Source organism: Engystomops pustulosus, chromosome 11 (assembly GCF_040894005.1).
Source record: "Engystomops pustulosus chromosome 11, aEngPut4.maternal, whole genome shotgun sequence".
Classification (NCBI taxonomy): domain Eukaryota; kingdom Metazoa; phylum Chordata; class Amphibia; order Anura; family Leptodactylidae; genus Engystomops; species Engystomops pustulosus.
Genome location: NC_092421.1, coordinates 14,824,773 through 14,843,893, shown reverse-complemented (window position 1 = coordinate 14,843,893; position 19,121 = coordinate 14,824,773). Strand labels below are relative to the sequence as shown.

General features: G+C 43.6%; 1 protein-coding gene across 8 annotated transcripts in view; it reads right to left on the bottom strand.

The window, feature by feature from the left end:
* FAM13C (family with sequence similarity 13 member C) overlaps positions 1-17,032 on the bottom strand; it is a 190,421-nt gene extending 173,389 nt beyond the window's left edge. For 6 of the 8 annotated variants that reach the window (XM_072131200.1, XM_072131202.1, XM_072131203.1 and 3 more), the window contains exons 1-5: positions 16,877-17,031; positions 12,189-12,345; positions 10,981-11,190; positions 10,345-10,528; positions 5,019-5,139 (exon numbers count right to left, since the gene is read on the bottom strand). In XM_072131200.1, coding sequence (XP_071987301.1) covers positions 5,019-5,139; positions 10,345-10,528; positions 10,981-11,190; positions 12,189-12,345; positions 16,877-16,906 — 702 coding nt within the window. In that variant the 5' untranslated portion in view covers positions 16,907-17,031. Of the gene's footprint in view, positions 1-5,018; positions 5,140-10,344; positions 10,529-10,980; positions 11,191-12,188; positions 12,346-16,876 lie in introns of all 8 variants that reach the window. The other 2 variants (XM_072131207.1, XM_072131206.1) reach the window with 2 other exon arrangements.
* Positions 17,033-19,121: the final 2,089 nt, after the last annotated feature.

Here is a 19,121-nt window from a genome sequence, read left to right as displayed (position 1 = left end):
ATCTGACGGCCGGCGCACACTATGATGCATCGGTGTCGCCGCTGATGAGGTCATAGTGTGCGCCGGCCGGCAGATTGCATGGACGCGTCTCTGCCAGCTACTAGAGCATAGAGAAGATAGAAGAGGAGCCACCGGGAGCCGCGACGAGAATCGGGAGGCTGTGACCAATGCATTTCCCAACCTCGGCTTATACTCGAGTCAATAGGTTTTCCCAGTTTTGGGCGGTAAAATTAGGGGTCTTATACTCAGGTCGGCTTATACTCGAGTATATACTGTACTTTCCCTATCAAGTCCTGACAGTTGTCTAGATCTCTGCTTGTTGTCCTTCTATAGAAAGCTTTTATATTTCTGATGTATAGAAATCTGTACATGTCCATGGACACCAGTAGCACAAGCCATTATTATCACCGAGAGTAATCAGAGCCGTGTGATAATAATAGCTTGTGTACCCTTGTGACATCACATAACCAGGGACTGATTTCTATCCACCGGAAGTAAGTACAGTATAGAAGTTTTTTTTATAGAAGGACAGCAAGCAGAGATCTAGAGAACTGTCAGGAATTGATACAGAAAGTATATTGGAAAATTGTATAACTTTACTTTACACAAACCATATCAATTATTTTCTTAATGTGGACAACCCCTTTAATGACCCCCTTTACCCTGCCCCTATTACCCTTATTTCTATGTTGCCCGTTGCCCCATATGTTCTGTCACACTATGTAATGTTGTATATATTGGTCAATAAAGGAAATAAAGGAAATCTACCATTTGTTTTTATGCATTGTGAACCAAACATACCTTGAGATTGCAGTAGCTACACTGATTGCGGTTCATAAAAAAGCTGCCTGAGCTGTCCAGACAGGACTGATCAACCTGAGCTGGATAACTCATACACAGCAGCTGGGGGATGGTGCAGCGATCGATTACTTCTGTCTGTCAGGGACAACACAGTGATGGCGTATTCTTGGCTTATGCTGGGCAGGACAAGGCTGAAGCAGTGGATGATTAGGGTGAGGAGAGCTCTGAGGAGCTACAGGAGCGAAAAAAGCCTCATCATCATAATTTTGTAATTGTTTTTTAATGGATTAAACAAGATATGTTTCTGTATCAGTGTAGCTACAGCAAGGTATGTTTGGCTCCTAACGTATAAAAGCAAATGGTAGATTTCCTTTATTAGCATAATAAGGGTGAGGACTATGGGTCCTCTGGGCTTTTACATTGGAAGCAATTAGGCAGGTGGAATCTCTTTCACCTTATTAATACAGGCAGTCCCCGCGTTACATACAAGAAAGGTTCTGTAGGTATGTTCTTAAGTTGAGTTTGTAGGTAAGTCGGAACCGTATACTTTATTATTGTAACCCCAGTCAAAAATTTTTTTGGTCTCAGTGACAATTGGATTTTAAAAATGTTAGGTTGTCATAAGAACCAGGAATAACAATAAATCTTAATTACAGACACCATTGATTACTGTTATAGCTGATTATTGTAGCCTAAGGCTAAAGTACAGTAAATTACCAACATCCAGAGGTGTGTTTGTAACTAGGGGTCGTCTGTAAGTCAGGTGTTCTTAAGTAGGGGACCGCCTGTATTTAAAAATGATAAATAAAAAGTTTAAATGTTTAAACATTTAAGGCTTGGAATCCGCATTTTTTCTTTGAGGTTAACACTTATTTTGTTATTGCTGCGAACAGTTATTTCAGTCGTAACAAACAACTGCTCATGTTTCGGTTGATCCAGCTTGTCTAAAGCTCCACTGACTCAGCGGACCCTGAAATAGCTGGATGACATGATAGGTAAAGGACAACATCAACCGTATGTAAGATCACTGCTGCTATCTTTTCACTAAAGCGCTCTTTCTTCTTGTATCACATTGTCACCAGCGGAGAAAGTTTGCTATAACTTTTGGCAAATGTTTAGTCCTCATCAGGCCTATTGTGAACTTTTTCTAAACTTCTAAATGTGTTTATTTTTATTATTTCATTTTTACATCTCTTTAAAGGGAACCTACCACCACGATTCTACCTATAAAGGTAGATCGGGTGGTAGGTGGATGAATGGGATGTGAGGATAGCCCTTTTTTGGGCTAATCCTCACGTCCCGGCTATCTTTTAGTAAACTTTAATAAGCGGGTATGCAAATTTTTTTAATTGACTACTGGGGCGTGGAGTAGCCGGACATGAGGCTACACGTCGCGGTTACTCCACGCCCCAGTAGCCTCTTTTCTCCGCCTACCATTGCATCATGGTCACGCAGCTCCTCGTAGCTGCGCCCCCTTGTCCGTGTACCCGGCGTTCTGCGCATGCGCAGAATGCAGGCCTGCGGTTGCGCGGCCATAGCTCCTAGGCACACTCCTAGGTACACGGAAAAGAGGCTACTGGGGCTTGGAGTAACCGCGACGTGTAGCCTCGTGTCCGGCTACTCCATGCCCCAGAAGCCGCTTACAAAAATTTACATACCCGCTTATTAAAGTTTACTAAAAGATAGCCGGGACGTGAGGATTAGCCCAAAAAAGGGCTATCCTCACGTCCCATACATCCACCTACCACCCGATCTACCTTTATAGTATATATGATATAGTATATGGTGACAGATGACCGGATAGATACCTCCTACAAACCACCTTAGAAATCCCACTTTTTGAGATGGGGCAAAACAAGTTTTAACCCCTTCCCGCCGCATTTTCATTTTTCACTCCCCACCTTCAAAAATCTATAACTTTTTTTGTGCTGATAGCACATTGTAATGAATGGGTTAACACAAAGCAGCCTTGGGTCTTCGACAGACCCAAGGCTGTCATGGCGATGGATCGCCTCTCCCCGATGACATCTTGGGGAGCGATGATCCTTGGCAAGATGGCGGCGTCCATGCAATATGCAGCAAAGACTTACCGGCTATGGAGAGGGCCTCTAACATGGTAATGGGTCCCCAAAGGCCCATACAGGCAGTCCCCAGGTTACATACAAGATAGGGTCTGTAGGTTTGTTCTTAAGTTGAATTTGTATGTAAGTCGGAACTGTATATTTTATCCTTGTAATCCCAGACAGAACTTTTTTGGTCTCTGTAAAAATTGGATTTTAAAAATGTTGGATTTTCATTAGAATCAGGATTAACACTAAAGCTTCATTACAGACACCTGTGATAACTGTTACAGCTGATCATTGTAGCCTAGGACTAAAGTACAATAAATTACCAACATCCAGAGGTCCGTTTGTAACTAGGGGTCGTATGTAAGTCGAGTGTTCTTAAGTAGGGGACCGCCTGTATTTATATAGGAGCTGATGAAGGGTGGGTCATGAGAATCATCTTCACCCAATGAACTACTTTGTTATCATTGTACTGGTAATACCGAATTAGAAATAATACAAAGTTTGGCAAATTAGCTGACATTTGTATTTTCTGTATTTTTCTTAATTGAAACTTTATTTTTGCAGCACAAAACCACAAAATGGAAGCGGTCTCTCTAAAGAACTGATAGGACACAGCATTGAAAGGGTAATAATGCCCTCTAGTGGAATATATCTATGTAACACAATTCAGGAAGATTTTAAAGTGCAATTACCCACTTGTTGTCTCAAAATTCCATACTGCCTTGTCTTATGCAATGAGTGCTACGTATAACTGAATATCTGATTATAATCTGACCCAGGCTTGAGAAAGGCGAATGTCACTGAAACCTCACCACTATTTAAATAAACCTTGGATTATAATCAGAATTGGAGTGCTGCCTGTTTTTCCACTATTCTATATTCCTATGTATCTATATAAATGTTAAAAGGAAGACGTTCAGGTTTAGAAAAAGTAACAGTCCTCTTTATTCCATAACGCAATGAACAGCAACGTTTCGGCTCAGTGTGAGCCTTTTTAAAGCCAAGTGATAAGGCTGAGACACAGGAATATATACACACACAAAATAGTCACATGACCACATAATTCCATCCTCCTCATTAACATATTCCAGAATCAAATATCATAGAATCAGTGTAAAATTTACATATTATTATGTGCAAAAATTCATGTTACATGATAATACAAAATACTTTATAAAGTGTCAGTGCCATAAAGTCCATACTGTGAACTGTAATCACCAAGAATGTTGTAAATTTAAGTGCATCCATCATTTTCTTTCGTTGTGTGATGTTTGGACTTTCGCTGAGTATTTCCATTTATCTACCCTTATTGTTCTAGGTAGGCAGTGGCGTAACTACCGTTATGGCTGCTACGGGGCCCTTGAGGTTCAGGGGCCCGGGGATGCACGGTCCCTGCAGGGCTTTGCCACGGGCCGTGTGCCCCTGGGCCCCTCCCGGCTTCCACCCACATCTCTCCTGGCCCTCCCACCTCTCTCCTGGATCGCCTCTATGTGCTCTATCTATGGAAGTAAGAACGACCATGCGGCTCTATTCTCTATGGAGAGGGGAGGGGTGAGCCGCCATCACCTCTCCTCCTCTCCAGCGTGCCAGATGTGTGCCTGCCAGGCTAGGGCCGGGTGGCCACACACTTATGTGAATGCAGTCTAAATATATATATATATATATATATATATTTTTTTTTTTTAAGGGGAAGGGGGGCCCGAATGCAGAAATCTGCTATGGGGCCCAGCCTCTCCTAGTTAGCCCCTGTAGGTAAGTATCCATTTCCACAATTATGCAAAAACCAATGTATGCCGTTTGATTCCGTTGGACTCTTTGACACCTGTACCTTTACTATAGTTTAACTTTTTGTTACTAATTGGGAGGAGACACCTTTGGGCCCCCCAAAGTCTCCTGGGTCTGTGAGAAACTTGGCCTATTGCACCACTGTACACAGTTCATTCACATTTCACAGTCCATAAATGGGATTCCTGCCTCTATAAGAGTTGCCATATGTTATTTTGAATCAGGATGTCACTATGGACACGATACTGTTACAATGCAAGTGTAAGATACTTGCAATTCATTTACTAGCTATTTGTCAGAATCTGAATTCCTATGTTTATGATCAAATTTACACACCACTAGATAAGGCAAATTAATCTGTACCTGCTCGATATTCTCCTGTTGCGCTCGATCAGCAGTTAACTCCTGAAAATTCTTCAAAATATGCAATAATAAATCATTACATAGATTCTGCTCCTCTTGAACCGTAGGGCTGAATGGGACGCTGAAAATAAGACATTATACAATAAATAAAAAACAATTATGCAACACTTTTATCCTTCCACTGCCACTTAAATGAGGACTGGCTGTCCACAAAAATTATACACGCTACCCTTGACTGATTAATACCTCTATACAATGTAATGTCATCTTAGTGTACCCCGGAAGATGGCATCTTCTACCCTGGAAAGTAGGACAGTACTCAAAATGTGGGACTTTTCTGCTGAGTCCAGGACAGTAGCTGTACAACACCTTTGAAAGTGGAGTCCATGCTATAAACTTAGGATTCCTCCCAAGCTGCACCAATTCTCCGGAATGTCCCCTATAAAGTGCTACAGAAAATGATGGCGCTATGTAAATAAAATTATTATTATTATTATTATTATTATTATACTATTGTGAGGGAACCTGTTTCAGATTTGAAAAACATGTCTGCTTTCTTCCAGTCACAGTTCTTTTTAGTGCCCCAAATTGCCCTACAGGGAGTCCCTTTTTATGTTCCGCTGTAGAACTCGCTGCGCCTGCACAGTGGCATAGTGAAGCCAGTGTACTAAAGCCTCACTGTGCATGTGCTGTGGGTGCGGTGCTGGTGCTGGTCCAATGCCCCTGCAGTGTTTCCCGATTAATCACCTGATTCTAGATGTTAAAGTTTCAACCTTTTGTAAGAAGTCACAAAAAAACCTCACAAATCTATTCCTGCTCTTGGCAGGAAATACTTTAGAGATGCTTGCTTCTTTTTGGGGACTTTATATTTAGAGACCTTATCTCCTTTAAAAAAGGCAAAACTCCTAAAATAAATCTCATCATCAGAAAAAGAAAGGTAGGAGTACAAAGCCAAACTTAAAGGAAAACTACCACCAGAATGAAGGATTGTAAACCAAGCACACTGGCATGCTAGTGTGCGCCCCCTCTGGCAGGATCTGCTCTCCTTGTAGTTTTGTATGCCTTTGTTTTTAAGAAACAGAGGTTTTAAAAATTATGCAGGTGAGCCTTCTTAGGACCTTATTTTTACAAGGAAAAGGGTTCACAAAATATGCAAATGAGCCTCCGGGGCTCCAGACTCTATAGATGTCAATGGAGCTTGGAACCCCGGAGACTCATTTGCATAATTTGTGAACCCTTTTTCTTGTAAAAATAAGGTCCTAAGAAGCTAAAAGAAAAGCAGAACCTTCCAGGGGGGGGGGGGGGGGGGGGGCACTCACCAGTATGTCAGTGTGCTTGGTTTACAATTCTTTATCCTGGTGGTAGATTTCCTTTAAGACACATGTACCCAGATGTGTACCTCTTATTGGTGTTCTCCTAGTAGTCAGAAACTACTGACAGAATTACACATTGGGGGTCATTTATCTCATTTATCTTATTTTTCAGACATTTTTGGCACATTTGATATATTTGCGCCTAAATTTGCGACTTTTCTACTCACTTACCAAAGTTAGCCTTGCAGGAATTTTTCAGTGTTGCTCCTGATGTATCATTTCATATATATAATTCAAAGGTGGACGTATGAAAATGTTGCAATTTGGGCACAAATATTGGTTTAAAAGTCTCAAATAAACTTGTTTGAGTTTGAGACTTTTGTGTAAATCCCACAGACTCAGCTGCCTGATATATCAACCTCCAAGAGAAATCGAACAAGTCCACAACCCAGAAAATAAAAAGAAAAGACACGCACAAATGTCCTGACTAAAGATAAATTACCCCCATTTCGCCACAAGGTTGCTTCCCTGACAGATTTCTCTTCAAAGACAACAACTAAGCAGGGAGTGGAGAAAAGAGCTTTTACAGAGGAAAAAAAAATGGAAAAAATTTTATTGAAAACCAATTAGTGAAATTATCTTTAGACCATAGTAGATGTGATCATAAAAGAAATAATTCCCAAATGTGTACCCACCCTGTAAGGATTATCATTATTTGTAACTGGTCAACAATTAGGTTAACCACAGAAACGGCCATTTAACTTCTACCAGTGTTTCTCAATGCCCTACTCAAAAAGAAACAGATACATCAAAGTACCGTATTTTCCGGCCTATAAGAGGACTGGGGCATAAGATGTATATTTTCCGCCGTAGAAGGCTAAATTCACACTGCCGTGAGCCCGCCGCGCCGTAGTACAGCGGGCACACGGCAGCGCGGGGATAGGAGGAGGAGGTGAGCGCAGCTCACCCCCGCCCCTCTCCATAGGGATGTATGGGCCATGGCGCCGTAATACGGGGAAAGATAGGACATGTCCTATCTTTCCCCGGGCTACGGAGCGGTACGGTGCCGCACGTGTGCTGCACCGTACCGCTCCCGTACAGGGCCGTGAGCCCATAGAAGTGTATGGGGGACGTATATCGGCCGTATATACGTCGGCCGTATATACGTCCCCCATACTGTAGTGTGAATGTAGCCTAAGATTGGTGCAAGCACCGATTGCAGGTGTTACAAGTGGTTGTTTGCTGCTTGGGGCACCCTATTGAATCTTGTTTCAATAAAGTGCCCCCCTCACCCGGAGTATAAGATGATCCCCGTTTTTTGAAAAGAAGTTCATGAGTTTAAAAGTCGTCTTATATGCCGGAAAATACAGTATCTGGAAACAAGTAACTCTTCATTATAGCAAGGGCTGACTTGGCATACAAGGGGCCCCAAACGTAATACCGTATCAATTTAAAGGTTGATTTAGGACACTGAACCAACCACAGGTCCTTAGTGTTCCATATTGTCCTATATCAGTGGTGACGAACCTATGGCACGGGTGCCAGAGGTGGCACTCAGAGCCCTTTCTGTGGGCACCCAGGCCATGACCAGAGAGGACTCCAGGTATATGCCTGAATTCCCAGACAGCCCAGGACTTGCTGTGCACAGAGCTATTTTAAAGTGACAGCTCTACCTGGGACTACTGGAGGAGTGGGAAGGTGTGGACAGATCTGGATTATCATTGTAGCTCCTGCTCCAGCCCTGACAATTCTTCCTGTTTATGGGACCCTGGGGGGAAGCTACAATGATCATCCAAATTTCTTCCATTTTCTGCTTTATTGGTGTCCTCAGGAGCAGGGCCGGATTAAAGGAGGGGCTCGCGGGGCTCGAGCCCCGGGCCCCCACCACTTTCACTTTTAAAGGGGCCCCTAACAGTTTCCAACAGTCAGCGACTCAGCGACTGCCTCTGTGTGCGATACTCAGCAGCCCGTGGCCGCCCGCATCACACATAGGGGTCTAGGATGTCAGTGAGACACAGCCGCCATCGGTGGGGGAGATCACCGATGCACTGCTTTGGCAGCAGCAGGTTGTGATGGGATGCCAGCGGCGAGTGATGACGTCACGCGTCCGATCACTACATGCTGCCGCCAAAACAGTGCATCAGCGATCTCCCCCAGCGATGGCAGCTGTCTCTTCAGTGTCCTGAAGAACGAGGAAGAGCCTGCAGCATCGTGGGATCACTGGAAGGGAAGGTGAGGTAAGTATAAAATATTATATTTTGTGGCTATTTTCTACAGGGGACTGGCGGCTGTATACTACAGGGGACTGGTGGCTGTATACTACAGGGGCTGGTGGCTGTATACTACTGGGGGCTGGTGGCTGTATTCTAAAGGGGGCTGGTGGCTGTATACTACAGGGGGCTGGTGGCTGTATTCTACTGGGGGCTGGTGGCTGTATACTAGAGGGGGCTGGTGGCTGTATTCTACTAGGGCTGGTGGCTGTATACTACAGGGGGCTGGTGGCTGTATTCTACTGGGGGCTGGTGGCTGTATACTACAAGGGGCTGGCAGTCTATATACTACAGGGGGCTGGCAGGCTATATTCTACAGGGGGCTGGCGGCTATATACTACAAGGGGCTGGCGGCTATATACTACAAGGAGCTGGCGGCTGTATACTACTGGGGCCTGGCAGGCTTTATTCTACAGGGGGCTGGCAGGCTTTATTCTACAGGGGGCTGGCAGGCTATATAATACAGGGGGCTGACAGCTATATACTACAGGGGGCTGGCAACTATATACTACAGTGGGCTGGCAGGCTGTATTCTACATGGGGCTGGCAGGCTGTATTCTACTGGGGGCTGGCAGCTATATACTACAGGGGGTGGCAGGCTATATACTACAGGGGGCTGGCAGCTATATACTACAGGGGGCTGGCAGGCTGTATTCTACAGGGGGCTGGCAGCTATATACTACAGCGGCCAGGTTGTATATACTACAGGGGGCTGGCAGCCATATACTACAGGGGGCTGGCAGCTATATACTACAGGGGGCTGGCAGGCTGTATTCTACAGGGGGCTGGCAGCTATATACTACAGGGGGCTGGTAGGATGTATTCTACAGGGGTCTGGCAGGCTGTATTCTACAGGGGGCTGGAAGCTATATACTACAGGGGGCTGGCAGCTGTATACTACAGGGGGCTGGCAGGCTATATACTACAGGGGGGCTGGCAGGCTGTATTCTACAGGGGGCTGGCAGCTATATACTACAGGGGACCGGCAGGCTATATACTACAGGGGACCGGCAGGCTATATACTACAGGGGTTGGCAGGCTGTATTCTACAGGGGGCTGGCAGCTATATACTACAGGGGCTGACTTTCTATATACTTCCAAAAACACCCTTAATCCGGCCCTGCTCAGGAGGCCGATATCAATTAAAGCTGTGAAGGAGCAGGGAGTATAAATCACAAATAAAATTTCTGTGTTGGCACTTTGCAATAAATTAGTGGGTCTTGGTTGAGTTTGGGCACTCGGTCTCTAAAAGGTTCGCCATCACTGTCCTATATGATTCCTGTCCATAACCACAAAAAAACCTAAGATTTATACTTACCCCAGTCCAGCAGTGACTCTGATATGCCTCATTGGACTTGCATCTAGCTAAGTATAAACTTTTCTGTTTTTTGCATTGTGCCCACAGACAAAGCTCATATAGGACGATTTGGGACACTAAACCATAGTTACATAAGGACCTGAAGTTGGTTTAGTGCCCAAATCCACCTGATATGTTCTCTTTAAACCAATGAGGTTGTTTGTACATGTTTCTAAAGTTTGGCTTTGTGCTCCTACCTTTCTTTTTTTGGATTGGCTATTTATGTCACTCTCATTGACCTGACTTCAATGAAAAGTACATGGTCTGCTCCATTCAAGCATTGAGAATGGGATCATTCAAGTAGGTGGTGAGTATGATGTCAGAGCATGAAGTCTAATCCTCCCGGTTGTTATTATTCACGTTATTACACACAAAAATCCTAGTACCTGAAGAAACTCGGGCCAAGAACAATAGCGAGATTTTCCAATGTCATTTTGTTTTTTTCACTATAAGAAGCCACCTTGATAAAGAAAGTGCATAGATAATGTAGTACAATAAAATGAGTCTGGCTCAGGCCTTCAATCAGATGCTTCAGGTGTTTGTTGCATTCATCCTCCTCTGATCTGTAATCTATGAAAACAAAATATATAAATGTATTGATGTATTCTAGATAACATATGGTAAGATTGGGGCTCATTTACTAAAGGTCTGCGGACCGCATTTTCGTCTGCGATTTCCGATTTGCGCCGCAATTAACAGGTTTTTTTGGTGCACGCGATCAGATTTTGGCGACGCAAATCGGGGGCGTGGCCGTTGGATAATCCAACGGATTTGGACTACACGCAGGATTTAAGATTCAAATTGTGTCGCAAGACACGCACTTACAAGCACCGGGAAGAAGAAGGTGAACTCCAGCGGACCTCAGCGGGGGAAGCGACAGATGCAGGAAATCAGGCGCACGAGCTACGTGAATCGCGCCAAACTTCATCTTTGTCAAACCGTCCGGAACGGGGATTGCGACAGGACCGGGTAAGTAAATTTGCCCCATTGTGTCTACTGCAGCCCTGAAGCACAGTAATTACCTTTGTAAACAGTGATGAAGGAAGACTGAGTAGATTCAGGGATAACACCTTCGGGAAGTTCCTTCAAGCAAAGTTTAAGAAGACTTGCTACAGTATCTATGTCACCTTCTTCTATGAGATCCACCGGCTCTCCACCATCATACTTTGACTTTAAAGCAATTACTTTCTTCAGTGACCCAGTTACTCTAAACAGCCCTTTGTGTTCCAGGCCTGGAAGAGAGAAGATTCCTATCAATATTTGAATGCCCAGTGGAATACGGAGCGACAAAAGTTATCGCTACCACCAGGTGTTTTGCCGTACCACAAGCTTCTACAACTCCTTCATCCCGAGTGCAATAGAACTATTCAACCACACGGTGGCTACAGCAAAGGACTAAGTCACACCCTCATTCCCCCTCCCCCAAACCCTCTCCCCACCCCCCAAAATTAAGGTAGTAACTGTAATGTTATTTGTGTTGTTTATTATTTGAAACGCTGGTCATGCCTTGCCTGGAGTAATGATGCACAAAACCCACATTTCCCAACGGGATTAATAAAGTTTTATTCTATTCTATTGTTGGATTTACAAAATGCTACAAATGATCATTGAGATTTTAGGAGCAAAAACAGTAAAAATACAGTTTTATGACATGGACTTCCGTAACTAAGAATAAACTTAATAGTTGCAAATTAAATTTATGCAAGAGACTTATTGGGATTATTGTTTATAAAATGAGTCAAAAGTTGGTAGCCCTTTGCTTGTCAGTGTATGTAAAAAAGTCCACAAAGTAACCTAGTACCATATATACAAAAAAATGTGCTGAAAACCCAAACCCGGCTTATACTCGAGTAAAAAATATATATATCAAAACTCACCTTTCCCCGCTGCTATATACTGGGGCAGGGGGCTGGCTATATACTGGGGGATATGGGCTGGCAGGCTATATCCTGGGGGGCAGGTGCTGGCTATATACTATGGGGCAGGGTCCGGCAGGCTATATGCTGGGGAGGCTGTGATTAAGGCATTTCCCACCCTCGGCTTATACTCAAGTCAATAGGTTTTCCCAGGTTTTTGTGGTAAAATTAGGGGCCTCGGCTTATACTTGGGTCGCCTTATACTCGAATATATACGGTAACTTAAATTCAGAAGGGAACCTTACCTTATTATTTCCTAGTAGAAAATATTATGAGCTTATTTACTAAATTACATGTATAAAGTTCTGACCTACCAAAGGTAGAGAGGTACTGCACAGCCTCTTTCATCAATAAGGGAACTCCACTTTCTTCTGGTGACTTCTCTTCTGCGGGGGCAGTCGTCTTCTGCTCCACAGGATCCGGACTAACTTTACTGGTGATGTTGTGAACACGCACAGCAGAATGAGATTGCTGGAGGAAAAAAATAAATCAGAACATATATATATGTGCTCATGGTCACTTTTATTGCCTGGCCATTGATCAGTGTAAAGGGACCACAAGACTGAAGCGCTTTTGTTGGATCTGAAGCGATGACTGGGAAAAGAGTGCATCGCTCATGGTCACATTAAGGTTAGTGAGCAAACAATCTGAATTTATAATATAACTAAAAATAGTTGGGTGTTTTACATAAGGAGGTCCTGGTGTATACAATTTCAGGTGCCCTGGGATCTGACCACAGATCAGAAGTCTAGGGACAGATTCTTCCCATGTCTGACGCTGCATTGAGCATCTTTCTGCATTGGCCCCTCCCGTTGTATTCAATGATGAGCTCACTCACACACAGACTTCCTTCCGGCAAGCAACAACGTGAGGAGACTTACTCTACAAGCTACAGGCAGATAAGGTCTTTATCCAGGAGAGGGAGGCACAGGAGAGCTGACAATGTAGGTTATGGCTGAGATAGCAAAGTATGTTATGGCTGAGAATGTCATTGTGTGTAATATGCATCTCATGGACCTCATCATCTCTCATCTCTGATCTGTCTCATCTCTCTTTTTCTATGTATCAGATACTAGTGAATGTTCAGAAGCTACATGAAAGTGTATATAAACTTGGTCCCTGATAATACAACCACATTGTCAGCACACAGTACTAGAGGGACCATGAAGTGTCTGCTTAGAGAGTACTTCCCCACACCCTGGGATTTTACACTGATAGAAGCTAAATCAGTAATACAACTGAGTAAAATTTTAAAGTAAGGGGGACAAATTAAAGGGGGACAAATTATCTCTACTGTGTAATTAGGGATTGAAACTTGAGAATTTCCTTTCATGGGCAAACCCCTGTAAGTATATGTAAGTTTAAGGCTATATTCACACTGCCGTTGCCCGCCCGTACCGTACCGTAGCGGGCAACGGCATAGCGATACATGGCGCACGGCGCCGTACTACGGATAAAGATAGGACAGGTCCTATCTTTTTCCGGGTACGGAACGGTACGGTGCCGCACGTGTGCCGTATATACGTCCCCCATACGTTCGTGTGAATATAGCCTAAGTACACACATTTATGCACTGATATATACATTTATACACTTACACAGAACTGTCCCTGTAGCTGCTGACAACATTGGGAAGAAGACATTAGGAATTAGTGATGAGTGATCCCTAGTCCTGTTTTTATGCTGTCCCCTCCCTTTCCTCCAACATTTCTTGTCTGAGCTGCCGATTCATGTTGTGTACTGTGGAGGATGATTATTACTGATGTGCGCCACAAATCTGTCTTTGCCACAATTCAGCATTAACAAAGTGCACCAAAAAAAATGTTGAGGGTGCGTTCACACGTTGCAGTTAAAACTGCATCGCAATCAGCTTTGAGGTGGTTTTAGGTGCAGTTTTGTCAATTGAACAGGTGAAAGGCGTGAACTGAACGGGTGAATTTGATTTTGAAGGGGAAACCTGCTCCACAAATGTCATTCACCCGTTCAGTTCATGTATTTCACCTGTTCAATTGACAAAACTGCACCTAAAACCACCTCAAAGCTGATTGCAATGCAGTTTTAACTGCAACATGTGAACGCACCCTTACCTTGTAGTGCAGATTAATGAAGAGCATGCGCCAGTTTGATTAATCTGCCGCAATCTGCACACTCCACAGGCAAACTGCACCCAGTACAGACTGAACTAGTTTTTGATAAATGTGGGCCATTATGCTGTATAATGTGCAGCATAACATATATATATATATATAATGATGCCCACCCTCCATTTTTTAGTGTGCCGGGGGTCCCTGCTGTGGCTGCTACCGCTGCAGTTAAGCCCCAGAGCATGTGTGCAAATTTGCTTTTATATATGTATATGTGTAGAAATGTATGTATGTGTACATACTGGGGCACATTTACTAAATTCCGTGTGCCAGTTTTCTGTCTGACTTTTCTTGTTTTAGTAAATGTGCCCCACTGTGTATACACTGTATGAGTTTGTATATACTGTATGTATATGTGTATAAATGTATATATGAGTGCATAAATCTGTGTATGAGTGTATACATGTATGTGTATAAATGTGTGTGTATATTAGTGTAGAACTGTATGGAGCACATTAACTTACCCGGTCCAGTCGTGATCAACGAGGTGCGTTGTCAGGCGAGGATGAAGTACGGCGCAATTCACCAAGATCGTGCACCTGATATCCTGCATGTGTTGCTTCCCCGCTCAGGTCCGCCGGAGTTCACCTTCTTCTTCCCAGTGTATGTGAGTGCATGGCTTGCGACACAATTTGAATTTTAAATCCCGCGCTTAGTCCGAATCAGTCGGGTTGTCCAACGGCCCGCCCCCCCCCCCCCCCCACCGATTTGTATCGCATGAAAATCGTCGCCAAAATCCAATCGCGAGCGCCAAACGCCCCTGTGGCCCTGCGGCGCCAATCGGAAATATTCAGGAAACCCACCGGAAAGAGGTGTGCGGACCCTTAGTAAATGTGCCCCAATATGTCTGTAGATAAATATATAAATGTGTGTGAATGTATAAACATGTCTTTGAGTACAAATATGTATATATTTTTAAGGGGAAGGGGTGCCCCATGCAGAAGTCTGCTATTGGGCCCTGCCTTTTCTGGTTACACCCCTGGACCATATCGTATGACCACCCTCCCAGTATACTGCACAGTCACTGCCCTTATAATAGTGGCAGAGGACTGGGCAGCCCCTTCTCTATTTCGTAGGCAGATGGGGGAAAGCTAAAAATTTCCCTTCTCATCCTCCTCTCCTTCTCTGTTCAGCCTCTCCACATTGTCAGCCATGATGTCTCTTCAGTCCTAGCAGGAGGTAACATCATTAAGTAATACTGCCACCTACTGGACATAACAACTTTCTCTTATCCAAAACAGAAACTCTGGTGGAGGCCAATATCTCCTCTACAGTTATGGAGCCCTGGTTCCCTCCCTCTCATTCAGCCCTGGCAGCACTGCAGAATGATGATGTCCCCAGCCATGCTGCATCCAGACCAAGAGGAATAGTTTTGTGTTTAGTGCATGATGTAAGATAACTTTAGAATTTGATACATTTCCTATTTATGGACAACATATTACAGTAATGCCCATGCATAAATAGCCATATTTAATGCAATATATACCTACAGATTATTCATTTGCATTACTACAAATTTTATCCTCCTTCTTAGCTAAAATGTAATGAGGGGTCTGGGTATCTTCTCAGTTATAAAAAAAAGTCTTAGATTGAATACCATATACTTTAATAGAAATACTCTGATGGTGTGGATAGACTATTCAACATTATACAGTTAATATATTGTGATGGAACAGCATGGAATATGCAAATGATGGTGAAATGGAACAGCATGCCCCCAGTGCCACCTTACATACGGCAACTTGCTTTATCCAAGCTCCCAAATTGGGAGTTTGCCATCCTGGTTACTGTCTATTATATTTAATAGTATGTTCACCTGTAAAATGTAGAAAGCTGCATCTTAACTGAAGTGTGAAAAGGACCTGTCACATGTAGCGGTAAAGAGGACCTGTCATGTGTAGTGGTAAAGAGGACCTGTCACATGTAGCGGTAAAGAGGACCTGTCATGTGTAGTGTTATGGAGGACCTGTCACATCTAGCATTGAAAAGGACCTTTCACATGTAGGGTTAAAGAGGACCTGTCACATGTAGGGTTAAAGAGGACCTGTCACATCTAGTGGAGGACCTGTCACATCTAGTGGGGGACCTGTCATTTGTAGCAATAAAAAGGGCCTGTCACATGTTATTCCATAAATTTACAAGTCAACTACCAAGTGGATGTGACCATAATATACAGCACTGCCTGTGCCAGATTCTATAGGGACACACCTCAGATGGTAACACCTAAGGGTCTGCGGTCCGCACTGTCATCGGAATACCCGACAATTTCCGATGTGCGCCGCATTTAGAAAGGGTTTTTAGCGCACGTGATCGGATTTTGGCACATCGACGCCGGCTTTCATGCGACACAAATCGGGGGCCGGCCTATCGGACGATCCGCCTTATTCGGACTACGCACGGGATTTAACAAAGCAATTTGTGTCGCAAACACAGGGAAGAAGAAGGTGAACTCCGGCGGACTTCAGCGGGGAAGCGACACATAAAGGAACTCAGACGCACGATCTTCAGATGTCGATTCCGGCGGACATTCCGGATCGGGGATCGCGCAGGGACCAGGTAAGTAAATGTGCCCCAATATGTGTATAGAAGTATAAAAGTAACAATAAAGAAATAGCACCACATAAAAATATTCAATGGGGAATACAAGTATTACTAAAACAGACATGTTAGAGGTAACAGATGCTCTTAAAACAAAAAACAGTAAAGTATTAACTATATGAGGCCATTTTTAGGCACCAAATCAGCAAATTATGAGTCTATTGTTTGTATCCTCCCGCACATACAGAAACCTGCTGTGTTATACCAACATAAAGGCAACTACAAACAGGAACGAATGAATAAACAAAGTTACTACTTACACATCCTGAAAGGGAGACACCTGATCCCATAGTGTGAATAGGACGTCTCAGCCTCGCCACGTCCCTATATGTGTCTGACAAATATCCATAGCCTTACTATATGTCCATAATTCAAATGTGATTTCCCTTTATTAATATGCAACGCGGAAAAACAAAAGTTGATAAATACTTGTTTGTTGTGTCAGGAAATTACTGGCTAGCACTTGTTGCTATTGTAAGTCATGTGACCAAGGCTAGGTCAGCCGCAAAAACAATAGCCCTGGTCTCCATGGTGCTTCATTGACTATATGACACGTACACCTCGAGCCGGGTGCAACTCTCTGCTTCATTCATTTCTCTTTCACTTTGTACCTGCTAATTATCTTACATTACAACATGCACTAGAGGTGAGCAGATGCCTGGATGGAGGAGCTGCTGTGGATATTGTGTTCTTGGACACTGTCCCCCATAGACACCTGATGGGTAAAATTAGGGCTATTGGTTTGGTAGGAATCATTTGCAATTGGATTGAAAACTGGCTGAAGGATCGTATCCAGAGAGTTGTGGTCAATGATTCCTACTCGGAATGGTCACCAGTTATGAGTGGTGTACCCCAGGGTTCTGTGCTTGGCCCAATACTATTTATTATATGTATTAATGATATAGAGGTAGGAATTAATAGCACTGTGTCTATTTTTGCAGATGACACCAAGCTGTGTAGTGTAATAGTCTATGGAGGATGTTCATAGGCTGCAGGGTGATTTGGTCATCCACTTGGCAAATGAGGTTCAATGTGGATAAATGTAAGGTTATGCACCTGGGGGCTAATAATCCAAAGGCAAAATATGTCCTTGGGGGAGTAAATCCGGGAGAGTCCCTTGTTGAGAAAGACCTGGGGGTACTAGTAGTTCATAGATTAAATAACAGCATGCAATGTCAATCAGCTGCCTCTAAAGCCAGTAGGATCTTGTCATGTATCAGCAGTGGTCTGGACTCTCTTGATAGGGATGTAATATTACTACAGTACAAGGCATTGGTTCGGCCTCACCTGGAATATGCTGTCCAGTTCTGGGCACCGGTCCATAAAAAGGATGCCCTGGAGCTGGAGAGGGTTCAACGTAAAATGATAAGGGGTATGGAGGGTGTTAGTTATGAGGAAAGATTAAAACAACTAGATTTATTTAGTCTGGAAAAGCTATGACTACGAGGGGACATGATTAATTTATATAAATATATGAATGGTCCATGCAGAAATTATGGTGGTAAATTGTTCCAGATTAAATCAAATCAAAAGACGAGGGGGCACTGTCTCCGTCTGGAGAAATCAAGGTTTAATCACCAGAGGCGACAGGGCTTTTTTACTGTCTGTAGAATAGCCTGCCTCAGGCGCTGGTCACAGCAGGGACAGCAGAGAGCTTCAAGAAGGGTCTAGATGACTTTTTACACCTAAAGAACATTGATGGTTATGTTATATAGAATAGTTTCCCCTAAATCCCTTCCTCATCCAATCCCTTCCCTTCCTTGGTTGAACTTGATGGACAAGTGTCTTTTTTCAACCGTATAAACTACTATGAAACTATATCACCTATGGAGCAATAATCAAAGAGGGACATCACTTTGGGAAAGGGGAACCTATGATGCCTGCATTTTTATCTATATTAAGTTATGTATAGTTTTATTACTATAAACCGCTATATAGTATTCACCATGGTCACTAGGCATTATACCCTGGCTAATTAGGGTGGGGATTTCTTTGCAGCAGTCACCTCATTTACATCACATACAAGACAGGCAGGATTACAGTAGAAAATAACACATCTATAGATGATGTCACAGTTTATCTAGTCCTCCTCCCTGAACCACGCTCACGAGTGAAATTCTCTTAAAAACCTCAGTGAGTTGGATTCAGTCTGTAGAACCACCTAAAAATGGTTAAACTACATACACTCATGTTATTGCCATGTTTTCTCCATTTTTAAATGCATGGGCTTTCAGTCCATTTAACAATGGTCCAAGAACACCCCATGTGGCAGCACCCTAAGGCTGCCATGGACCTTGGGCTGTATGGATATTATAACCCCCATAAGTCTGGGATTCCCTTCTTACATATGGTACTAGAATCAAGCTTCTTGGGGAATGGAGGATGTGTCCCTTCTGCCGGTCAGTCTGCGGTTTTAGGGCCTTTGGAGGAACTTCAAAGGTTCTGAAATGGCTCTTGTGTAAATGTGCATTGAGAGAGCAGGAACAGATGTATTAGGGTTTCATG